We start from the raw sequence: 20,184 nt of genomic DNA, 5'->3' as shown, positions 1-20,184 counted from the left end.
TCAACCACCTCCAAACCCCCCCAGCAATTAGAACAGTTAGATGGTGACTAGAATATCTGTTTAAGGTTTATTTGCGTTACCATAGTGACTATCAGTAGGTACATTGTCTCTCAGTTTTGGACCTCCTGGCTCATATGAAATTGTTTAGTCTAACTTCCTGTATTGACCCCCTGCTGAAAGTTATGGTCCTGCTTCCTCATGAAGGGCTTTGTCTATTGTTTTTCTTTAAAAGGAGAGAGAGAAGCAAATCCAACACTTTAGATATTTGACTACTTCTATTCATTCTTGGAGTTCCCTGGAAGTTTCTTGTGAATGTCTAGAGTACCCTTCTTAGTTTGTTTTGGGGGCTATAACAGAAAAACAGACTGGTAACTTATAAATAACAGAAATTTATTTTCTCACAGTTCAGGAGGCTGGGAAGTCCAAGATCAAGGTGCCAGCATCTGGTGAGGGTTTCTTGCTTCATCCTCACATGGTGGAAGGTGGAGTCAAGAGCATGCATCTGAGGTCTTAAGCTCTTTTTATAGTGACATTACCATAAACACCTCCCATTAGGCCCCGCTTCCCAACACTATTGCATTGAAGAGTAAGTTTCTAGCATATGAATTTTGGGAGGATACACTTGAGCCATAGCACTTTAATTTTATGTCCAGATCCATCATTTTTTAAATCAGTCATTCAAATACCAATGGAATAAAAAAGTGAGAACAGCACATTTTCTTCACACTCCAACTCCCTGTGAATGGCTACCTTTAAGCACTTAGTAATTAGAGCAGAGGACAGCATGTAATTGGGAGGGGAGCTAGGGATATCTTCTCAGAGGAATTAGCCTTAGAAAGGCTGTTCCAGGGACAATACAGTACACAGCATAGCAGGTTGCTGTGGACACTTCACCATGGAATTCACAGAAGCAGCCACACAAAGCAACTCTGTGGATCTAGCATTTTCTAATTGCTTCAGCTGTGTATAAGGAACTTGGAGGACCAAGAAAGACCTGTGAATTGTGCCTTAAGTAGAACAGGATGATCCAGAATTACATACATAGCAAGAGCTTATTGAATGTGTGCTGCACACTGTGATGGTTGGACTCTCATCAAGGACCTTATACTCTGTTTGAGAATATAAAATATGTATAAAAGGAAACCTAGCATTTTAGGTAGTTTGTAAAATTAATGGGAGTGAAATTACATCTAAGTGTTGTAAATACCCTGATATGAGAGAAATTATCATGAGGTGAATAGAGAAAGGAAGTCTGAGAAGATGATTTTGGTCCACTTGGATCTGTTGCTTCTTTGGCTGGATTTAAGTCTTACCATTACCTCTTTGTGGCTTGAATTAATAACTTCTGAAAGAATATGACAGTACCCACTCCTATCAGTAGTGTCTGGTAGTTTCAACTTCATTTTTGTTTCTTGTTTGCAAACATGAAAATGTCTGACATAATTACCACTATTAAATATAGAGGACTGAATGTCTGGAATGGAAGGTGAGTTTTTAATGTTTGATTCTGGAAAACCCAGCCAGGACATGAACTACTGACAACATTGATTCCCTGGATTGTCTTTGACAGTGCCATACCCTGACTTGAGGGGCATATGTCCTGCCTTTCTGAAAGACCAGTGGAATTTGGGCAGTAATTCCTAAATTATGACTGTGGAATTAAAAAAAAAAAAACCAAAAGTGTAGTCATCATAATCACTTAGTGAAAGCATGATCTCTTTGTAATTTATGACAAAATACTGGAGCAGAGGACAGGGGAACACAACTGTAATCCAGCAATTTAGGAGGCTAAGTCAGAAAGATCGTGAGTAAAAGACCAGCCTGGGCAACTGAGCCAGGCCCTTCTCAAAAAATTAAATGGGCTGGTGATGTGGCTCAGTGGTAACGTGCCATTGGGTTCAACACTCAGTACCAGAAAACAAGTGTGTGTGTGTGTGTGTGTGTACACGTATATATGAAAGTTATACATGCATACATTGGAACATATGCATATATACAAACGTGTATATATGAAAATTATGTATACTTTCTAATACTTCCAAAGTTTTGTAACATTTTAAATATAGCCATTTTAATACATCTTGGAGATGCTCTAGTTTTTTTAGGAGATAAAATAATACTTGTAATGAATATTTTAATGTTTCAAATAAGCTTGTCAAATATCTAATGCATGATAATTTAATAGGATTTTTTTATACTATTCACTATGATGAAGTATAAGTTTTTTTGTTGTTGTTGTTTGTGGTGTTGGGGATTGAACCAAGGGCCTTATGCATGCGAGGCAAGCACTCTATCAACTGAGCTATATCCCAGCCCCAGAGAATAAGTTTTTGACTAGAAATCTACTTGTTTTATTAAGAGCAGTCTTAAATATCTGTCATTTTGTTTTTTAATTCTGGTAAAATATATGTAACATAATTTTACCATTTTAGCCTCTTTAATATGTGCAGTACAGTAGCATCTAGTGGATGTTCAGTGTTGCACAACTCCACCATGACGCAATTCCAGAAGGTTTTCACCAACCCAAAAGGAAACCTGTGTTCATGAAGCAGCCCCTCCCTGTTCCATCCTGCCTCAAACCATGGTAACTACTAATCTGCTGTTTTTTGTTTTTTTGTGTGTGAATTCTTTGATGTCATAGCTTGCAAAAGAGTGGCAATAACATTATATGTTCTTTATTATTTATAAAATTAAACTTTATTGGTTTATTTATAATGTTCTTCTATTCAATTTGTTACTAGTTTTCTAGTAAGGAGAGTTTTTTTTTTTTTTCTTTTTCAATTAACCAATATAGAGTTAATTTTAGGAATGTATAACTCTTCTTCAGAAAATCTTACCTAATATTAAAACATTGGTAATTTTTATTTATTTATTTTGGTTAACGGGGGTATAACCCAAGGATACTTTATCACTGAGCTACATCCCCAGCCCTTTTTTGTTTATTGTTTGAGACAGGGTTTCACTAAGTTACTTAGGGACTCCTCAAGTTGCTGAGGCTGGCTTTGAACTCAGGATCCTCCTGTCTTAGCCTCCCCAGCTGCTGGGATTACAGATGTACAACACCTTGCCTAGCAAAACATTGGTAATTAATAGAGTTAATGAAACTCATAAAACTATAGGTAGTAATAACCAAAAGGCATTTTCTTAAACTTTCCTAACATTGAGAATTAACTGTAAGAATCATGCTGGCTGTCAAGATTTTTCACACTTTTGTAATCTATGGAAATATAAAATTGCAAAGTATAAAAGGCAATTCAAAATAACTGGGGAATTAAAGGTGTTGTCCAAATAAAAACTATCCTAGGTTACCAGGATGAAAGTTCCCTTTTTATTTTACTACTGTATAATCTGAGGTCAAACAAAAAACAAAACCATTAAGAGACAGTCCACATCTTTGATCAGTCTTCAAGATTAAATATGTTGATAATTTTATTTAGGGAAACATGTTTACAGTTTCTCTAAAGCAGTAGTACAGTTTAAATACCTGCCTGTGATTTTGAGGTTGTTGAACATAAATCTACTTTATTGTTTTCTTACATGGTTTCCTTGTGTGTTTTGTTTTGAGCACTTTCACAGATAAGGCCTTGGAAACAATCAGGGTGGATGTTGTAATTTGGAGCATATTTGGAATGAAATTGGTTTTTTAGTGGAAAAGAGTGTAGGTTTGACAGGCACGCTGCTTGGGTTCAAATCCTGCCACTCGGCTCCAGAGTTCTCAGGCTCAGCTCACTGGAAGTACCTTCTAAATTCTCAGAGAGCCTGTGGTGGGAAACCCGAGGGCTTGAGAAGTGCTGTACAGAGTGCCTGGTCTAGTGCAAGCACACAGTAACATCAGCTGCTGCTACCACAGCAATGACACCTAAGCAATCTTTTATCTAAAAATTCAGTGTTTGCCCAACACTTCTACAACTTGTTAGTAGCAATTTTATTTTTAGCAACCCTTCACAGAACTGTTCCAACCTCTTTCCATAAGTGCATTTTTCTTTGAGCATGGGCCATTTTGTGCTGCTTTTATCAGACAAATACAAGGTAACTTAAAAAAATAAAAGCCTTTTTGATTATATATAGTTTTACAAAGGTCTAATAACATATCAATATAGATAATGCTTGTTTTCTCTGGGGGTTTGTTGTGATATAATAGCACTGTTTTTGTTCTTTTAATTTTAAAGTATTGAAAAATCACTTTTATAGTTAAGATGTAACATTATAAAATTTAGAATATTAGGGAAACACATTACTCACTGCTGGTGAAATTCTGGAGAGATATGTGTGTATTTAAAATTCTCCAAAGAGTAAGGACACACCCAAGGGAAAATATGCACCACACAGGCAAGGTATTAGAGGGTGTCTGTTCTAAGGTTTGACTAAGTGCAAGAGCAAATTACCAACTGAGGATAATATTTACTCCTTGCTCAGAGACCTCACAGGGTGACAGCTTGTCTCCCAGAAAACACAGCATCTCCACTCTGCCTGTTTCTTTCTTTGCCTTTTGGATTTCCACTTTGCCTGTCAAATACATTGGTGGGAGTACCACCCAGGGCAAACATCATTTGGTTTCTAAATAAGGCACAGAACTGAAAATACACAAAACTGGAGTGGTTACTGAATAAATAGGAATGCTACAGCTCTTGCCTATACTTTGTGGTAATGATAATATCTAAGTCTTTGTAGAACTCATAGTCCACTATCTTGAGAGCCAAGGAAAATAATAATTAGGTCTTCAGTTAATGTTTAATTATTCATTATTTTTGAAGGGGAAAAATACAAGGTGGTATAGAAAAAAGCATTCATAATATACTTTGTATACAACCAGAGATATGAAAAATTGTGCTCTATATGTGTAATAAGAATTGTAATGCATTGCGCTGCCATATATAAGTAAAAAATTAATTAACATATGTCTTGTTAATTAAAAAAAAAAAAAGAAATATCAGCCAGAAGGAAAGCATGTAAAAATATAGTAGGGACTAACATAAAATGTTCATAATAGGAAAAACTGGCTTGGATATATGGGAACTCTATAATAATGATGCAAATCTGTAACTTTTAAAATAAATTTATAGAACTAAAGCAAGGAACAAAAAAAAAGCATTCATGAAAAATCTCAAAAGTTTTTCATGTGATTGACTCAGAAGCTTTAACAAAATGAACACATATTAAGTTGATCAGTTAATTTTGTAGATTTGAACTTTTTTTAAGGGAGAATTTCATGAAAATAATTTTATTTTAAAAAATGTCTGTTACAAAATCCTGCTATGTTCTCTTTTGGGACATCAAAACTCTCAGTGTTAGCTATGTATATGGTGCAGGCACCAGGTTGAGGAATGAAATTACAATTAATGACAATCCCTTGAAGTATTATTACTACTTCATTTTGTAGATGAGGATCTAAGAGGGTAAATAACTTAACCTAAGCACACATACAGCTAATGGCCATATCAGTAATCAGGTCCAGGATAGTTGACAGTTTAATTGGTCTGCTTGTCTCTGATATTGCCTCTTCATTCAGGATCTTCCTTTTTCATTATAATGATATTTTGTGTGCAAATATTATTACCCTATTTTATTGACTATAAATAACCTATAAGATAGTTGAAATTCCTCATCATGGCCTATACAAGTTTCCTTGGAAAGTTCCTTTCTTTAAAGTCCTAAGACTTTTTTAGTATTTTTTTTTCCTTCCTCCTCTTACATTAGCAACAACATCCTTTTTAGGACACATCCAGGAAGGAAATGGATCAGTTTCCCCATTGTCTGAGCTGCCATTTTGTTCCTTCAGGGTCTAACAATCTCCCACTTGGTAAGGGCTCAATGCTTAATAACTTTACCATGATTGGTCTGTCGACTTTCTCCATGTATCAGGATATTCCTATTGGAGATATCCTATCAGAAGCCTCAGAATTATATTTGTGTGACTATTATTGGCAACTCTTATCCACTCACTGTCCATAAAAGTAGATGATAAGAGTAAGGAGAGAAGAAGTATTGGTATTCAAGATTGAGATGCCTAATTGGATAGCCAAGAGGAGATATTAAAAAATTAGTAATAGTCCAGTAGGGTCATCCCTATAATTGATTATGCAACCTGAGATACCCATGAAAGTAAAGGGGACCAGGGATGCTAAGGCTGTAAATACTACTAAAGGGACAATAGAAGCAAATTGGGACTATTTCTGGCAAAGTGGAATGTAGTACACACATAAGTCTAGTTCCAGACAGAGATTTCAAGATTGGCAACATCAAAATATTTAGAGTGCTACTAAGAAGTAAGATAAGAACAGAGTCCTGTTCTTCAATATCCACAGCAACGTGAGAATCACTGATGATAAAGAAGATATAGGACAGTCTCCATGGAGTTAGAGGTAGCAGCCAAATGAAGTGGGCTGATGAAAGGATATAAAGTAAGGAGGTAGAAAAGTAGAAAATAGGATCTGTTTTAAAAATGTATTTCATATACTTAAGGCATACAACATGTTATAATATACATAGTGAATTGATTAATACAGCCAAGAAATTAACACATCTATCTCATCTCATAGTTATCCCTTTTTCTTTTTTATGATAGGAGCACCTGAAATATATTCACAATAATTTTCAGTGTACAGTACAGTATTACAGTAGTCTTAATGCTGTGCATTATTTGTGTACACACCTTTTAAAAGAGGGTTTGTTTATTTGTGGAGAGAACTACAGATACAAAATAGGTCTGTATAAGAGAATCCTTCAATTTCATCAAGGCTGGAAAGGAAGTCCCAGTGGGAGTTCCTATTTTATTTTAGGCTCTAGCTCTATCAGTCAGTATTACACATGTAGAAGAAGAAATAATGCTTTCCTTAGTGGAAGTAATGAGACATATAATTTTAAACATCAAAATTTCTGTTACTCATATTTGAATAGTCTGATTTTAAATATCCTGGAAAAAATATGAAATGTTGAAAAGATGTATTTAGGTTTATAGGAGGACTGACTGAAATCTAGTCTTGCAGATTTCACTTTGTTCATTACCTGTAAGTGCAGGTAACGTCATGAAACTCGGGTATCAACTTCCATTGACTGTATTGAGGTTTACATGGTAGAAAATTATGCTTGGACCAGAAAATCATCTTGAACCAATGGGGAGACATCCTAGTGTGGCTGCCAGGAACTTTACCTGTTTCCTTCTCCTTATAATATTAAATGCCTGATCCTTTCTCCGAATTCTTATACCCAGCTCTCTTCATACTTATCACCCTACAAATAATTTTAGGGGTTTTCTTTAATATTATATAGATGTGCTTCTTAATACTAAAATCAATGATTAATTTAAATGATTTAATGAGATTTTTAAAAAATATTTTGTGTATGTCAAGAATCTGTAAGCATTTATAACTTTGTAAAACAAACAAAAATACTGAATTTTCCAATTTTCAAATTGTTTGAAAATGACCTACTTTTGAAAATTACCTTGTGAAACACATTTCTCTTCAGAAAAAGAGCTTGTGAAAATATTACGTGAGCATTCCAGGATTTTGTAAGACTCATAAATTCCTTCTTTTATTTATTTGCCAGAGGTAAGAAGTGCCTGGTGCTTACACACATGATAAACAGTAAAGTTGGTAACAGGACTGTTGGTTTATCATTTTCTAAAAGTCAGCAGCCAGAATAGTGCTGTTTCACAGAGACCTTCTGGAGGAGTTGTAAGTAGATATGAATTAAAACAGTTTTAAAGTACTTTAACATCTTCTAATCAGATGCTTTTAAAAATGTCTGATATTGTCCTTTGAAGTATTACTTCTTTTAAACATTTTAGTATGTCTAAGAACTCCTTTTTTTCTGTGTTTTGTAGAAAAAGCTGAAGTGGTTATAGTTTTGTGAATTGATATCACATAATTTATTTTTCTTGACACATTAAACATACATATATGTATATAATGATGTAATTTATGCTTGTTGGAGAAAAAATTGTTATATTTAATCCATTAAATTCTGTGTATTTATAATTATTGCTGTTCTTTATGCTGTTACTTGAAACACTTCTAAGCTTTAAGACATGATAAAGTTCAAATTATGGTGAGCATTTCAAAAAACAATATGATAAATTACATTTATCTAGAGTTTTAACTTTTATGAAGTATAATCAGTTTTTTAAAATACAAAACCCCTATACAGACTTTGAATATTTTCTTCATTTAAATAACATCAGTAAATAACTAAAGGGAGATTCAGAGATATTAAGTTACAAAACAAATTCAAACTAGAATTAAGCCTTTTGATTCCTACATGGACATTCTTTGCCCTGTAATATCTTGACATGGTACTCTCTGTAACAGTCCTCTAGATAATGCGTAAAATTGCATTTAGTTAAATTTACCTGTATTAATTTGCGGGGGAGGTTACTGGGGATTAAATTCAGGGGTACTCAAAAACTGAGCCACATCCCAATCCCTATTTTTTATTTTATTTAGAGAAAGGGTCTCACTGAGTTGCTTAGCGCCTTGCTTTTGTGGAGGCTGGCTTTGAACTAGAGATCCTCCTAAGCCTGGTGAGGCCCCGGGATTATAGGTGTGCTCCACTGTGTCTGGCTATTTTTTTTTTAAAGACGGCCTGAATACATAACTGCTAAAGCAGACCTTGAATGGAATATTAACTGCTAGCCTGGCTTTGTATGAGAGGGGTTAGTTGCCTGTAGAAATTTTCTCTGGTCTGGTGCATAATTTATATACAAATTTGCTAAACTCACTAAAAAATGCAACTTGATTCATCTCTTTGCTTATAGAACTGTACTTCTGCACTAATATATGTGCAGAAACCTTTTGGTAGTGCTGAGGATCAAACCCAGGGTCTACATATGTTAGGCAAGTGCTCTATCACTGAGTAACATTCCCAGCCTCTTGTATGCTAAAACTTAATTCTCTTGTTAAATAGGAGACCTAGTCATTCCTCAAAATAGATGTGTGGTATTATGTAATAGTAAGTGAATGTGAAAATGTATTTTTTGTGCATAAATTTTTGGTATAAAATATCTATAAATAGTCAAAATGCTCCCTTTAATTGAAACTGCAAATGGTTTTTGATGAAGTGCAGAGTACTTAAATTAAGATAAAGAAAAAGTGAGCTAATATTGTCTTGTGTTCTTATATCTTAAAACATAGCTGGTTATTATTTTAAAAACTCTTACTAAGAAGTGGTTAAGTTTAAGGCTGAGGCAAAAGGATTACAAATCCAAGGCCCACCTCAGCGAGTTAACTAGTACTTTTTTCAAAAAATAAAAAGGGCTGGGGGTGTAGTTCAGGGGTGGAAAACCTTGAGTTTAGTCCCCAGAACTGGAAAAAGGAAGTTTATGAAATCCTTATATGAGGGAGAAGGGAGGAAGTATTTGTTTATACTTAGGAGAGAGCCTAAATGTTCAATTATAAAATCACTATAAATAAAGTATACGTAAAATCTGGAAAAGAATTAGGCAATAGAGTCAAAATGGTTGTTTTATTTTGTAAACAAGGGTTGTATTTCTAAATACCTTATAGAAATATGATTTATGCAATTGAAATATCTGATAAAAATGAATACATGAAATTTATAGTTTTAAAATTTTGCTCATAAAGAAAACATCACATTTAAGGCTCATGTAAGTCAAAACAACAACAACAAAAATTCACCTTATTTTAAAAATAATACAGATTGGGGCTGTGGTTGTGGCTCAGTGGTAGAGTGCTCACCTAGCACATACGAGGCCCTGGGTTCGATCCTCAGCACCACATACAAAAAAAAAAAAAAAAAGATATTGTGTCCAACTAAAAAATAAATATTTTTAAAAAATAATACAGATAAAATTTAAAAATAATACAGATCCCAATAATACCAAATTACTACCTGTTGCTGGTTAATTGAATACACTAAGAATTAACAGATTAACAACTAAACAGATCCATTTTTTCATGTAGGCCATGAGGTTAAATAATGAATTATATAAATAGATTTAATGATGTCACTAGTAAGGAAGAGAAGAATGTACCTCTTGGTATCTTGTTTATTCCCACTAAGCATATGTTCTTTAAAAATCAAATTACTAAACCATATGGAATAAATAACACCAATACATTATGCATTCAATATTAAAAGAGTATAATTATATTCCATTTTATGTTTGAAACAATTAATCATCAGAATTAAATTTGGGTGACTTTTTATAATAGAAAAAGTTATATGGCTATGTAACTTTCAATGAAATGTTTAGATGCTGTCCTATCACCATTTAACTCTGTCAAAGTAAAGTGGATTATAATTCAAAGATACAACGGGGTGGTTGGCCTGTCAATCATAAATACAGAGATGTACAATTGGAAACTCATTTTTCCTAACCTGTGTCAGTTTTGACACAACCCTGTGCCTGATACTCATTTTTGTGTTTTTTTGCTTCAGTCTGTTGTCAGTTATGTCATAGAATCTCAACCATGTGGATTGTGATATCCTGTGTGTTGAAATAGCTTGTTTCTGCGGCAGATCCTAGATCCTCATGCATTCTAGGCAGATGCTTTGCCACTGAACTACCATCCTCATCACTGGCAAATTGTTTGTTAAGGGTTTTCACCTTTTGCAAAAATGTACTTAGATTCAAACTTATACTCTTAGGAATACTGTAATCGTGTACTTCCGTAGGTGTCTGAATTGAAACAAAGTAGAGTTTTCCTGCTAAGGAGAAACTCTAGAAAACAGCATTACTGCATCTTTCTTTTTTTGTGGGGGAGGGTACTGGGGATTGAACTCAGGGACACTTAACCAATGAGCCATATTCTCAACCCTTTTTTGTATTTTATTTAGAGACAAGGTCTCACTGATTTGCTTAGGGCCTCGCTAAGTTGCTGAGGCTGTCATTGAACTTCTGATCCTCCTGCCTCATCCTCCCAAGTTCCTGGGATTACAGGCATGTGCCTCTACCCTGTTCTTTAAAGAACAAAAAAATTTGATGAAATACAAAATGATGACCCATTGCATTTGTTTTTTGAGTCTTGTTTTTAGAATTACTAAAGGTGATTTTCCAGTTTTCATACTGAGTTTTAAAGAAGTTGTCAATGAACTGTATTTTCTTGAAGTGGATGTAAATTATGGGTATCTGACCAAATTCATGAAAATAAGCAATGAGAAATAGAATAAAGGATTAGTTTTTACTTCAGAGATAAGTTTTTAATTATAGTTTTTTTTCTATAAGAAAAGCAGTAGAATTCTAAAATATAGTAGGTGTAACATGTGAATGGTGCTTATGAAATTTTGAGCTAAAAGAAAGTTATGATCTTTTCATCAGATTATTATAATTGGCAGGGGATGTAGCTCAGGAATAGAGTATTTGCTTACCATGTGCAAGACCCTGGGTCCAACTTCCAGTACCTCAAAAATTGTAATAAGTATTATTTTTATTTTAGGATCAAAAATCAATGTGTTAGCATTTTTTGTGCTTCTAAGTTTCTCTTCAATATGGAAGATCAATTTTTGGACAAAATCTTTGCTAAGACTTGGATCTGTATTGACCACCACAGCTACTTGGCAAGCATATGTCTTTGTTCCTAGATCTACCAATTTCTTCAGGGAAGTTTTGTATAAATGAGACTACCAAATACTTCTTTGTCACTTCCTTTTCTGGTTTTCAGGAAAGAATTATTGCAATGGATTTTTTTTTTTTTACAGTATTTATAATAGCTACCTTTCTAGGGAACTGAAATATAATGGTAGTTGGGAGGGCCTGGGGTAATAGTTTAGGGTGTTTAAACTGGGATGATAAAAACATAATTTACTTTTACAATGAGGTATTTTCCATTGTTTCTGAATATTCATCACAGTTTCACAGATCATAAAAGCTTGGTTCTAATGAATAGTCTTTATTGTGTGCCTGTCTAATGGTGGTCTTCTGTCTAGTGCTTCTTTTAGATGTCTTTTCAGAGAAAACAATCAATGGTGCATCTTAGTGGTGTTTTTGTTTTCAGTCTGCCACTCCAGAATTTCATGATCTTGGGTTGGTGTTTCTGCTAGTGCTGGGTATGCACAGTAGGGGGTACATATACAGAATGTCACAGGAGACAGCAAATGGACCTTTGAAAATAAATTACCCTGGTTTAAAATCCAGAAATGCACTTCACTATGACTGAGGACAAAGCTTTGCTCTTCAGCTTTCATTCCTTCTGTGAAATAGAAACAGCAACTCCTCAGAGTTGTTGCCATAATGATTTCAATACATGCATAATCTCCTACCCATTTTAGGTTAATAATTAACTATTTATATTTTTTGAGTGTTTCAATAGCACTCATTGACCAAACTAAAGACACATAAAGAAAAGGGAGAAACAAAGTAACTTTGGGGATATTTTTGGTGTGTATATGTGTGTGGTACAGGATATTGAACCCAGGGGTTTTCTCCCACTGAGTTATCCCCCAGTCCTTCTTTATTATTGTGAGACAGGGTCTCTGTATGTTGTTAAGGCTGGCTTCTAATTTGCAATCTTCATGCTTCAGTCTTCCAAGTGACTGGGATTATATGCATGCACCATCACACCAGACTAATTTTCAGGACTTTTAAAATTGATTGACATTGTAAAATAATTAACTGGTGTTTCTTTGAAAGCTGGAAATGTACTTCTCCATTCTAAAGCTAGTATAAGTGCTTAATAAATGCTTGTGTGTGGATGTGTTGCAAAACTTGAGTTTCTTCACCTCCTTGAATTCTTGCCTACATATAGTTACCTGTATGGTCATATAGTACTTCTAAATGAGGTAATTTCAATTAATATATAAATTGTCCTTCACAAACAGCAAGATAAAATATATTCTTAATTGCTGATGATTTGGAGAAAATATGTACAAAATATTCTCTGCGGCAACAAGGTCAAACTAACCGTGTTAAGGTATTAGTAATTGGTAAATAACTTTACAGTAAATGAGAAGAAGTGAAAACTGTTTTAATGTGCTACAAATATTAGGAATCCTGTTATCTATTTTCTATATTGCTTAAAGACAACCAGATTGTTGTATAATCAGGGTCCAATGGTGAGAGGAAACCCATTTCACATTAAATACACCAAAAATCCTTTCCTAGCATATTTTTAAGTAATTAGTTTTTTAAATTTATTTTTATTTTTATTTAGCAAGTATCTGAACACCACAGAGTGTACTTGTATGTGGAAGATCATTCATTCAACAATATTTTACTGAGCATCTTCTTTGTTCCAATAAGTGTCCTAGATGCTTCGTTGCACCCTCTGCACAGTGAACCCCCAAAGACCATAGGCTACTTTCTAGTTTTCTTATTTTTGCCTGCCATATTTTATCAAAATGCCATCATGACCACTTCTTAACCAGTTAAGGCCTGTGTTTACAGTAAATTATTTTAACAACAGATTTTACTCAATATTAAAACATCCAATTTGAAAACTTCACCAGAGATTTCTATAAAAACAAAGCTAAATGCATCAAAAATAATCTCTGATAAGCTAATCCAAAATGTGCTGTTGAATTTCATGTGAGGTAACTAGAAGAATTAAGGGACATTTTAACTACCAAGGAATTTGTACTCAAGTTGCAAGGGATGTGTGCGAAGGCTAGCACATGATGTTCCCACCAGCATTATTCACAGTAGTCAAAAAGTGGAAATAATTCAAGTGTCCTTCATTTGGGAAATGAATAAAGCAAAATCTAACAGGTTCATATAATGGCATACTATTAATAAAAAGTAACAAAGTATGACTATATACTACAACATGGATGAAACTTAAAAGCATTGTGTTCACTGGAAGAAGCCAGATAGATACAAAAAACATATATTGTATGATCTTATTTATATGAAATATCCAAAACAAATATATAGAGAAAACATATTAGTGGTTGCCTGGGGTTGCATGGGTTAGGTTTGGGGAAAAAAACATATTATAAAAAAAATCTTGGCCTACATATATCATTTTATAAGAAATGTTAGCATAGAAGGATCATCAGAGGTCTTCTGATAGCCCCTCATTTTATAGATGGAAAGGCAGAAGTGACCTTTATTGGGGAGATCAGTTTAATTCAGACATGAAGTAGAATCTCAGCTTTAATTTGCATTTTCCTAACATAATGATTTTGACCATCTTTTTTGTATGTTTGTTAGCCAATTATAAATCCTCCTCAAGAAAGTGTTCAAAAAAAATTTTTTAATCAATTTTTTTTAAACTGTTCTTGGTCTATTCTGGATATACCTTTTTGTTGGATATGTGACTTGTGACTTATAAATATTTTCTTCCTGTCTGTGGCTTGTCTTTTCATCCTCTTAACAGGGGCTTCAACTGAATTTTTGACGACAGCAATTTATCAAGATACATATACTATACACACACATATACAGAGTACGCGCGTGTGCACACACACACACACACACACATTTTCTCCCTAACTCTTTGATAAATTGTGCTTTTGGTGTCACTTGTTGCCTAACCCTTGGCCTCAAAGATTTTTTTCTCTATTTTCATCTAAACCCTTTTACATTTGTTTAAGTCATAACTTTAGGAGCTCCTTTAGATTTTAATATTTCTAAACTGATACCATGTTCAAGTCATTCTTCTAGCTTGTGTTTGTCATAACTTGCAACAAGAAAATTATTTAAGAAAGTTCATTTCAAGGAGTTTTCTTTTTCATTATGTTGTGACTATTATGCTTGAGTGCAGCTTATCCCAATGCACACCACTCCCCAGCACAGATTTAACACTTAACAGGGTGATGACTTAATGATGTTTAATGATTAACAGCTTTTGTATTTGGTTACTGAGATTGTGACTTGAAGCAGCTCTTGCTTTCATCCTGTGGTTCGCTGATCTAAAAGTGTGCTTGCTTGGCTGATGCTGCATTCCCAGGACTTAATATGTGTGTGTACATATATTTTAATAATCAATTCTCATGTTTAGCTTTTTTTTTACTTCATTACCAACCATGTTTTTCAAAATTAAAAAAAAAATTAAGAACTTTTAAACTCTTAAGGGTGAAAGTTTCTTTCTTTATATTTATTAGATTATTGCATCAGAGAATGTACTAAAATAAAATATTGGATAATTTTTTGTCTTAATTTAGTTAGTAACTTTTTCCATGCATTTTTAGGAATAATTATTAACCTTTTTGAAAAAGTAGTCATATACAAAAGCCTTTATGATAAAGCTTATTTTTATTTAATAATTATATACAAAAAAAAAAAAAGGATCCAAGCAGAGCATGGTGACACATGCCTTTCATTCCAGCTACTCAGGAAGCTGAGGCAGGAGGATCAGAAACTTTGGACCAGCCCATGCAACTTAGCAAGACACTGTCTCAAAATCAATTTAAAAAGAAAATGGGGATGTAGATCAGTTGTAGAACACTTGGCTAGCATACTTGAGGCTCTGGATTCTACCCGTAGTGTTGCAAAAAGAAAAGGATCCAAGTTGTTTATGGTTATCTCACCCATGTGTGTTTTTTTAAATTAAAAATGTGTTAATCTCATCACTTTTTATTACCTTATAAGGTTAATTTTCCTGTACTACAATGGCCTTTCCATATATCTTGATACAAGACAACAAATAATGTACAAAATAAGCTTTCAATAGATGTTGAGTGTAGTTGCTGCTGATATTTGTGACTTATGGGGCAGAAAGTTTTGCCTAGAGTGCATGGAGTCAAATGAGCATTGGGATATGGTTTCAGGGTTTCGATTTGTTATTTAGAAAAAATTATTTGGTAATTTCTATAAACACTTATGCATTATTGTGGTGTCTTATTCAAAAAGAATAGCATTTGTTAGGGATGACATACATAAAACATCATTGCAGTTCCTGCAACTAGGTAAGCATTCAGTTGATTTAGCCTTTTTTTTTTTTTTTTTTTTTTAATTTTCTTGGCACTTAAGAACCTCATCTGGTATTTCATTACACAGTGTCACTGTGTACTCTTGTGCCTCACTGTATGTATTGTTTTCAAGCTGATTTTTTTTTTATTTGCTCATTTGTTAATTTTATGTCTTTTCTCTTGGTATATCCTTTTGACAGAGACTCTCCTTTCTTCTTCTTGACATTTAACTTTCTTAAGTGTGCATAAAGTAAACATTCCCCATGAAGGTATTTAGGAGAACCCAAAGGCAAACTGATGGTACAGATATGAGACCATATCTGTACATGGTACAGATATAAAAAACTTAATTGTTAATTTACAGGAACAGTTAATGTCTTGGTCTGTTGGTGGTTCTGGGGAGTGGTAAGGGCAAAAGAAGGTTTGTGTAAACATAGTAGTGCATTTTCTGAATAAGTACATTTCTCAGTTAAAAAAAATGCATAAGGAAGAACACATTTTCTTCCCTTTCATAAGGAAATCCTTGCTTTGATAAAAGAAAGCAAAAGTATATGAATTTAGAGAAGTTATTGCTTTTAGAGATTTTTCAAGGTTTGTTGCATCCACTAGTTGAGATCTTGAATTTTCCTGAACTTGATTCACCTAAGTAGCAACCATCAGGAAGTATATACGAACTCACAAAGTCCCCAGGAAGGTAGATCTTTAACTCTAATAGAATACTATAGGTAAAGCACTATTCTAGACCAATGGTTCTCGATCTCAGCTGCATTTTAAAATCACTTGGCATAGATTTTAAAAATCTCCACAAGACAAATCAATTTGTGGGAATAGGATAGACCTAGTTATCTAGTTTCTTAAACTCCCCAGGCAATTCCACTGTGCAGCCAGGTTTAAGAACCACTGTGATAGATAATGAGCTACTTTACCCATTGAACTCCTAGTGACCTGGTGATTCAAGATGTATTGTCCAATTTTGCAACTGAAGTTCTGGCAAGATTAAATGACTTGGTTACCAAATCATGCAACCCAGGCATCAACCAAGATCTCTCAAGATCTTGAGTCCTGTCAATAACTCTTGATGATTAAGATGTAGATATTTTCTTTTTAATTGAAGATGTGTATCTATGTTACCCTATTCCTATGCCTTTGTGGAATGATGTAAGACTGTCACTGGGAAATTATAATGTATGTATTTAGTGAACTCTGTACTTTTGTTTTCCCCTGGCATGCCACCCACATATCCCCATCAAAAAAGCATGAAATTATACATACATACGTGTGTGTGTGTGTATATATATATATGTGTGTGTGTGTGTGTATGTATGTATACATATACATACATACATACATACACACATAAATATAATCTAAAGCAAGGATTCAAAAATATAGATATTAGAATAATAGTTTTCCACATTAGAAATGCTACAGTAGGCTACCCGTATCCATGGGCTCTGCATTTGTGGACAGTCAACCTAAAATTGAAATATTTGAGGGAAAATCTGTATGGAACATGTATAGATGTCTGTTCTTATTTCCTAAATAATATAAGAAATATTTACATAGCATTTACATTGCATTAGGTATTTAGAGCTGACATAAATTAGAAGGATGGGTGGGCACAGATATATAAGGGACTTGATCATTCATCCTGGAACCACTCCTTGCAGATACTGAGGGATAACTATTAGCCTTTCATCTTACATAAATATGACATATTATGCAGTTTTTAAAAGCTATTCCAAATATATAAGCAAAATGATGAATAAAAACCAGGGTTTTGGTATTAGAAATGTTATTAGTAAATGACTGGGATGTTGAAGCAGTTTCCAAAGACATTACTTGTTGATGAGAGGCAAGAGAATGGAGAAATCATGTTATTTAGCACTTTATCAGAATACTACCATAGGGAATATTAAGCTTTTACTCACCAGAATTATTTTTAGGAAATTTTATTTCTTTTACTGGAATATGTGTGTTTAAAAACAGAATACGGGGTAAAAATGGGAGTTCATAACACACTTGAATCAAAGTGTGAAATATGATATATCAAGAACTATGTAATGTTTTGAACAACCAACAATAAAAAAATTAAAAAAAAATAAAATAAAAACTAAAAACAGAAAAATAAAAGTTGCTTTGTAAAAAGTTACATGGCAAGTTAATTTGGAGTATACCACCAGTGAGAGCCGAAGAAATCTAGGTGCTTGTTGTGTTGTTCACTAGTTCATTCTGCACGTATATGTACATGTCCATTAGTTTATTAGTTTCCATGTATATAAATGTATATATACTCAAATACACAGATATGTGAATACATATATTTAGGGTAAGGTGATCAGAAGCTGGTCTTGTGTATATTAAGAATATGAAATTATAATTAAGTATGAGTTAGAACAACTTGTAAGATATACTAGGAATTATACTACCTTTGCACCACGTAGTGATTTTTCTTGTATACATAAAAAGTATAGCAAAATAATTAATATTGTCCATTTGTTTAACATGGTTTAAGAAGACAAGACATTTTAGAGACACTAAACTATCTAATTTGAATTAAGCAATACCAGCTTTTCAGGTGAAATCTAAATAAAGTTAAAAGAATTCTGTTATTACCTACTTGACCCTTTTGCTGCATGAATTAGAATACAGAGCAGGTTATGCTTTCTGGATATGACAATTGAATTACAACAAAAACTCCCACTACTCATGCAGAACTTATCCTTGAAGGCCTGGTGATACAAAGAAATTCTATTGTGTTCCTGTGCTCCACTTTACATAATTACTATGTTCCTAAAAGTAGTACCAGGGAAGAGTTTGAGGTGAATGTAATATAACAAAATGACTAAACATAATGAAAACTGTATTTTAGAGAATTGTTTTTGAAGAAATAATTGAGCATACTCTGATAAAGATAATGTACTAATCAAAAGTGCGAAAAAATTTCTATTCATGGTTTCTGTTTAAAAAAATTTTCTGGCAGAGAAGATGATGTATATTGGAAACTTTGCTACTTGAGGGGCTTCATTTGTGTTCTGCGTTAGTTACTTGGTTGCTTCTTTACTTTTTCTACCATAATATAAATGTGTCTGTGTGTGGATTTGCCCCACTTCATTTACACATTGATAAGTGTGAGAGTTAACTATTTAAATATAAAAATAATAATAATAAAAGAATTTAAAGTAGTGGAATTTCATTTCCTCTTTGGTCCTTTCTTTTGGTACTAGGGATTGAACCCAGGGGCACTTTACCTTTGACCTATATCCCGAGTCCTTTTTATTTTTTATTTTGAGATAAGGTCTCAGTAAGTAGCTTAAGGTCTTGCTACATTGCCCAGGCTGGCCTCAAACTTGAATTCTCCTTCCTTAGGTCTCTGGGATTATAGGTGTGTGCCACTGTACCTAGTACTTGGATTTCTGTGTGTAAAACAAGTATTCTTAAGGTTGAAGTGTAAGAAGAGGCAAAATTTTCACTGTTAAAGAGAAGTTATCCTATATAAGCAGCTCATGCCTGGAGCAGTAGATGCTTTAGAGTACAGTAAGTATGTCATATTACCTTCAGCTCAAACTGAGGTCTAGGGTTGATTGCAGAAAGGTGGTTCTCTAGCTTGCTGATTGCAGGGTGAGACTTGGGCTGGGACTCAAGACTCCATAGGGGTGGATCTGCTTCCAAGCTCACTGGAGTGACTGTTGGCCAGCTGCAGTAATATATTTCAATTAACTCAGTTTACCAAAAATATTATTTTATATATAATATACAAAAGAACTAATAGATATTTATTATACCAAGTCTATGAAATATAGCATTATAGCTTATCTAAATTCAGATGGTGTATTTTCACTGAAAGAACTTGATTAGAATCATACATTTTATGGTTGAAAAATACATTCATATACTTAAGTGCCAAATATACTTAAGAGTTTTAGTTATTGAAAAATACTTGTTTTTAAATACAAATTAAAATAAGCCAAAAATGTAGTCCCTCAGTTACAGTACTCCCATTTTAATTGCTGAATAGCCACATGGCTACCACATTGGACAGCAAAATCCTAGAAATTTGTATGCAAAAGGAAGGAAGGAGCTGGCCTGGTGGCTGAGGCAGGAGTATCACAAGTAAAAGGCTAGCCTCAGCAACTTAGTGAGACCCTGTCTCAAAATAAAAACTGAAAAGGACTGGGGATATAGGTCAGTGGTAAAGTGCCCTGGGTTCATTCTCTAGTACCAAAAAAAAAAAAGAGAAGAAGAAAAGAAAAAATTACTTGGAATAATCAGGGAAATAGAAAATAAGATAATAAAAATCTGTGCATTTTTTTATGTGCAGTCTGGGGAAAAAGATTTACATTGAAAGAAACATGGGTATAATGTATCCTCCATACC

The 20,184-nt window shown here is 33.7% G+C and overlaps 1 protein-coding gene across 9 annotated transcripts in view; it reads left to right on the top strand.

The window, feature by feature from the left end:
- The window catches only part of Cobll1 (cordon-bleu WH2 repeat protein like 1), a 166,059-nt gene that overhangs the window by 72,570 nt on the left and 73,305 nt on the right, over positions 1-20,184 (top strand). Inside the window, exon 1 of one of the 9 annotated variants that reach the window (XM_058580136.1) lies at positions 2,403-2,584. The exons of the other annotated variants lie outside the window; for them this stretch is intronic. Coding sequence (XP_058436119.1) covers positions 2,469-2,584 — 116 coding nt within the window. The 5' untranslated portion in view covers positions 2,403-2,468. Of the gene's footprint in view, positions 1-2,402; positions 2,585-20,184 lie in introns of those variants that run through there. 9 annotated transcript variants of the gene reach the window in all.

The sequence above is a fragment of the Marmota monax genome, unplaced genomic scaffold, assembly GCF_021218885.2.
Source record: "Marmota monax isolate L192 unplaced genomic scaffold, Marmota_monax_Labrador192_F-V1.1 WCK01_AAM20220418_F8-fsc00007, whole genome shotgun sequence".
Classification (NCBI taxonomy): Eukaryota; Metazoa; Chordata; class Mammalia; order Rodentia; family Sciuridae; genus Marmota; species Marmota monax.
This window is presented reverse-complemented; position numbering and strand designations above follow the sequence as displayed.